The sequence below is a fragment of the Scomber japonicus genome, chromosome 1, assembly GCF_027409825.1.
Source record: "Scomber japonicus isolate fScoJap1 chromosome 1, fScoJap1.pri, whole genome shotgun sequence".
Taxonomy (NCBI): domain Eukaryota; kingdom Metazoa; phylum Chordata; class Actinopteri; order Scombriformes; family Scombridae; genus Scomber; species Scomber japonicus.
Window position 1 is genome coordinate 35,813,728 of NC_070578.1, and position 5,934 is coordinate 35,819,661.

Below are 5,934 nucleotides of genomic sequence, written 5' to 3' on the forward strand. Positions count from 1 at the left end.
AGAGAATATATTAGAGGATTATGGTAAAAATGTCTAAGTGGTGTAACCATAAAAACTTTTTACCAAATAATTCAACTTGCTTAAAAACAGTAAATAGTCAATAAAACACCATATCAACTAGTTTGGCATGATCTTACATTATAACTTTTATATTAAATAAAGCTAATGGAATACTATTGTTCTAAATATTACATTTAATCTGGGTAACCATGGAGACCAGGAAACATTTACAGTCATTATTAGTATAAGTCCACTTAAATACACTGTAGGTGGATAAAATGTTTAATATTTATCATTCTACTGTTGTTACACCATTTGACATTTTCAGGAGCATTCAGTCTTACTTTTGGTTAAAACAAATGCTGCAAATGTCATTTCAAATTATATAAAAACCAACAAAAATACAAAATGTACAAATGTAATGTTTTACTGCTCCATTATTACAGTTCATGCTCTCCTGTGTTCTTTATATGGCGGGTTAATGTTTGAATAACCCACTAAATCAATAATCAGTAACTCCCAAATAATCTGCATGAGGAATCAGATAAGTGTGTTTCTTTTAAAGATCAAACAGGCGGTGACAGGCTGCGTCTCGTACTGTACTCCTGTCTTCAATCTGTCGTTATAAAACAATCAGTACCTACGATGTCAGTTAATGATTAGCTGTGATTGATGGTTTACAGGATCGCTTTACGAGCACAAAAGAGAGACAATTTATGAATGAGTTGAGAATGAAATCACAACCATTCATTAGAGAGAGATATTTCACTGCTGAGCCAAAACAAAAAAAAAGGGAGGGGGGGGATGGGGTTCTGGGACAGCTCTATGGTTCCCCTGCTGTTCTGCAGTGAAAAGCAGCCGCGGGATGAACCGTATTCATCACAGCTTGTGAAGAGCGGCTAACTTGGGTTGCTCCTGCTTACCCATTCAAGACAGAAACTATGCAAGAGGTTTGTCTGCGGAGCCTCGGCTATGTGAAGACGTAGGACAATATGTCAGAGTCACAGACGGCCGGCGATGAGCACAAGGCCGTCTGACCTTGTGAGGAGGAGTGGGTTTTTTTCTCCCTCCATCAGATCTGCTTCTCTAGTTGGGAAACGCAGCTGCAGGAGGAGAGAACAAACCTCCCAAGGCCGTTGAGTCGCCCAAACAAAGCGGCCATTATCAGCTTGTTTTCTTCTTGCTCAATCTGAGACGCTCCATCTGTCAGCTCTGCTCCCGCCACAGAGCCGAGAGGAGGAGGAAGCCCCCCCCCAGCACAGAGCCGAGAGGAGGAAGAAGCCCCCCATCACAGAGCCAAGAGGAGGAAGCCCCCCCATTACAGAGCCGAGAGAAGGAGGAAGCCCCCCCAGCACAGAGCCGAGAGGAGGAAGAAGCCCCTCCATCACAGAGCAGAGAGGAGGAAGAAGCCCCCCCAACACAGGGCTGAGAGGAGGAAGAAGCACCCCCGTCATACAGCTGAGAGGAGGAAGCCCCCCATCACAGAGCCGAGAGGAGGAAGCCCCTCCATCACAGGGCTGAGAGGAGGAAGAAGCCCCCCCGTCATAGAGCCAAGAGGAGGAAGAAACCCCCCGATCATAGAGCCAAGAGGAGGAAGCCCCCCATCACAGATACGAGAGGAGGAAGAAGCCCCCCGATCATAGAGCCAAGAGGAGGAAACCCCCCATCACAGATACAAGAGGAGGAAGAAGCCCCCGTCATACAGCTGAGAGGAGGAAGCCCCCCCAACACAGGGCTGAGAGGAGGAAGAAGCCCCCCCGTCATAGAGCCAAGAGGAGGAGGAAGCCCCCCCCCCCCGCCACAGAGCCGAGAGGAGGAGGAAGCCCTCCATCACAGAACCGAGAGGAGGAGGAAGCCCCCCATCACAGAGCCGAGAGGAGGAAGCCCCCCCATCACAGAACCGAGAGGAGGAAGAAGCCCCCCATCACAGACCCTAACCCTATCCCCTAACCCTAACCCAAGCCCCCGTCATAGAACCAAGACACACTAGAGGTGTCGGCTACTTTCTGTTTTAAATCTCACAATTTGATTAAATTCTCAGTAGAAGCCAACACAGGGTCTAAATTAAATTTTTCTCCCATCTTGATGAAAGCTAATTTCATTTTCTTCCCCGTCTGTGACTTCCATCGCTGCCAAAATGGTTCAATCCCAGTCTGACATTTTTTTAATATCATTGTATCTTCTTTATGTTGCTTTCTTGCTAAATACTTGTATATAATATGTATAAAGACTATGTGCAGCTGTAAAAGCATAAATGATGTAATCATATGAAAATGTTGATAAAATGGTCAATTAAAAAAAAAGAGCTACAAAAAAAGATCATATTGCACATTTCCAAACCTCTTCTTTACTTTTTCTTCCTTTCTGATGGAAACAAAACTGCTGAAAACGCACATTCAGGCCCAAACGTTAGCATCTGTGCTGCAGGTACGAGCGTAGGTACAAAATGTTACCGTGGCGACGAGCCAGAGCGTCATTTGTAGCCCGAAGAGCTCCGAGTTCTTCTTGATAACTTAACAACTGTAATTTCACAGGACTGTGTTGTTTCGTGGAGGAGAGCCAACTGCTTTTTTTTTTTTTTTGTGTTTGTTACCATGGTTACTGTTCACTTTATCAGAGAGAACAATAACCTCTTGACTGAGCTTGAATGACTTAATAACGCTTAAGAGGGAAAACAGTGCCTGGTCGGAAACTGCTGCAATTGATTCCTCGTGGAGATAATATGTAATTGTGTGTGTGTGTGTGTGTGTGTGTGTGTGTGTGTATCCTACCTGCCCTCCAGACCGTTGCTCTGGTACACACTCTTGTGGTGCAGACAGGTGGTGTTTTGTCCTCCGCACACCATGCAGGCGTCTTCCAGCGTCTTCGAACCCAAGATGAAGTCACAGCCCGGCTTCTGTACGACACACACACACACACACAGACACACACACACACACACACACACACACACACACACACACACACACAAACACACACACACGACAGTTTGACGTCTCTGCTGAAACTTATTTCTCTTACAGCGTTCCCACTTCACCCCGGCAACATTTTAACCTTTACTTTTTGTTTTGTCTCTGCTGTACAGTCATCTTAAATCTTCTGCAATGACTCCCTTCAATCTCCTCAAGAGGGGACACACACACACACACACACACACACACACACACACACAAACACACACACACACACACACACACACACACACACACTCACACACACTCACTCTCTTACTCCTTCTCTTATTTGCTTCTCCCTGTCATTTCTCCTCCTCACAAACATTTACTTTGGAGAAAAACACAGCAGCGAAGGGCCTGAAGAGGAGCGGACGGGTCGGAGCGATGTCTCTGTAAACTTTAAAATGCCAAAGCAAAGAGCACGGAGGAAGAGCCGCTTGGTTTTATGGTGTGTGGACAAATCTTGTTGCTAGATAGATTACAGTGGTTGCTTTCTTTCACCCGGGCCTTCATTTCCCGCTCTGCAGAGCAAACCAATCAAGGAGGGAGGTTCCCAGGCAAGAGAGCAACAATCTAAGGGGAACCTATAATCAGCCCCTTAAGCCCCCCTTAAAAACACAAAAACAGTCCGAGCATCTGTGTGTGTGCACAACAGGAAATGAATCCTTGGTGACAAGGTAACAGAGTGCACAAGGGCCCCACCGAGGGAGCGACCCCAGCCCTGCAAAAAAAAAAAAACACATACTAGAAACAACATCTGTGTCAATGTGACTCTGAGACTGTCAAAATTAATTTGGTGTCAGTGATTTTTTTTTTTCTGTCTGCAACTTTGAGGGTTAATTTATTTACTGGAGCTGGTTTAGAAGCAGCTGATCTACTCGTGTTTGCGTTATGCTATCGGACAAATGCTAAAGCTAAATGAGTCAATGCATCAGTTCAATCAACAGAATAATAACTAACTAACAATTTTGATCCATTATCAATTTATTAAGTTATTCATCAAGACAAAAAAGCCAATTTCAGCTTCTCATATGTGAGGATTGCTGCTTTTTAGCCACACTCGTCGTCCACTTCAAGCTGAATTATCTCAGTAACTATCGGATGTATTACCACAAAATATGCTGCAGACATTCAAGGTCCCTTTAAGATGAATTCAATCCCTTTTGTATATGACTAAAAACCTGCAAAACTGGTGAACCTGCCTGCTAATATTGGCACAGGTGAGCATGTTAGCATTTTAGCATGTTAGGATACTGCTGTACCTAAAGCCTCGTTCATGCTATGTCGGATGGGATGCGATCACACGTCATCCTGTATGATAACTGAGTCGGTCGTCTGAGGGTTTAAAACATTATCTCCATTAAATTTGGGGTAAATGACGTTGAGTAACAGACTTTGGCGGATGTGAGGCTTCCACGTTGCTTCCCTTTCCGGCACTTCCTTATTATTTAGTGTCAGTCGGAAAATATCAGAGCTGTCAGAAAACTCACAGTCTCCCAACCAAATACTTATAACCACTTATAATGACTTCAGTATGACAGCAACTTATTATTAATACAATCTCACAGAGGTTCTAGCATGGCTGTAAACTCTTAAGTCTAACAACATAAAAGATTTTGGATTGTTGTGTCCGGGCAACATAAACTATTTGGAGATATCATCTTGGGGCTCTGGCAACTCGTGTAGAACATTTCTGACTATTTCTGTAAAACCCAATATCACAAATCATAAACTTTCCTCGGGGAGTTTTACAACCTGTACAGAGATACAAAAATACTGCATCCTTTATTCTTAGAGCCTTTGATTTAGATGAGGAAAAAACTCCCACAAAATACCTTTTAAAAAATGGAAGAAACGTCAGGAAGGGTAACAGAGGACAGACAAATGACAGAATCTCAGTACGGAAAAACAGGATGCTCCAATTATTGGAAAGAAAATGGAAATAATCAGTTTCTGTCTTGATTGGAAAAACTCCCAAATCAACACTTAGAAATTAAAAAAAAGTGAAGAAATCAGTCGAGAAGGAGCATCAACACAGACACACACACACACACACACACATGCACACACTCACACACACACACACACACATGCACTGTGCTCAAACCAGACATGTGTTCTGCAGTCTGATCTCAATTTGAGACCCTGCAGCCCTCTACACCAGCTGCAGGCAGCATCTGCTTCCTGTTTCAGGTCCTGCACCTGCTCTGACCTTGGTCCACAGCCTATAAATCTACTTATTTACACCACGCACTGCACTGTTAGCATGCACACACACACACACACACACACACACACACACACACATACACACACACACACACACAGTAGATATATGCATAGAGAGACATACAGTGTGTAAACATACATACAAGTGCTGTGGTATGAACTCCCTGTGTGTGTGTGTGTGTGCACCGTCACGCCACAGATGTGTCTATGTACTATATGCTGTGCAAGACCCGAGGGATGCAAGTTCATTTCCAAGTGTCCCAATCTGTGCGGTGAGAACAGGAGAGAAGGGTGAGAGGGTGAGCAGGGGGGGACAGGCTGTGGATGTGGGATGTGGGAGCAGCTCTGGACTGTGTGCTGAGCAGAGCTGTAATGCTAACTGAAGGCTGCAGTCCACACTGATGAGTGCACTCTGGTCCTAACACGCAGCATGGAGCTCACTTCTCCAGAGAGAGCGCCGGTCAGAGTGTCACTCATACCTCGACAGAGTGGGAATGACGAGAGGAGAGAAAGATTGAGAGAGAGATTGAGGAGAGAGAGAGAGAGAGACAGAGAGAGACAGAGAGACACAGAGAGAGAGAGAGGAGAGAGAGAGAGAGAGGAAGAGAGAGAGAGAGAGAGAGAGAGAGGCAAGTGGGAATTTAGTTCAGCCCAGCTTAGTTTTTTTTTTAACCCTCCTGTTGTCCCTCGAGTCAAGGGAGGGAGGAAGGAAGGAAGGAAGGGAGAGAGAGGGAGAGAGGGAGGAAGGAAG

At 44.8% G+C, this 5,934-nt stretch overlaps 1 protein-coding gene across 1 annotated transcript in view; it reads left to right on the plus strand.

The window, feature by feature from the left end:
* Positions 1-2,843: 2,843 nt before the first annotated feature.
* The window catches only part of adamtsl5 (ADAMTS like 5), a 19,478-nt gene continuing 16,387 nt past the window's right edge, over positions 2,844-5,934 (plus strand). The window contains exon 1 of the mRNA XM_053324173.1: positions 2,844-2,898. Coding sequence (XP_053180148.1) covers positions 2,844-2,898 — 55 coding nt within the window. The remainder of the gene's footprint in view (positions 2,899-5,934) is intronic.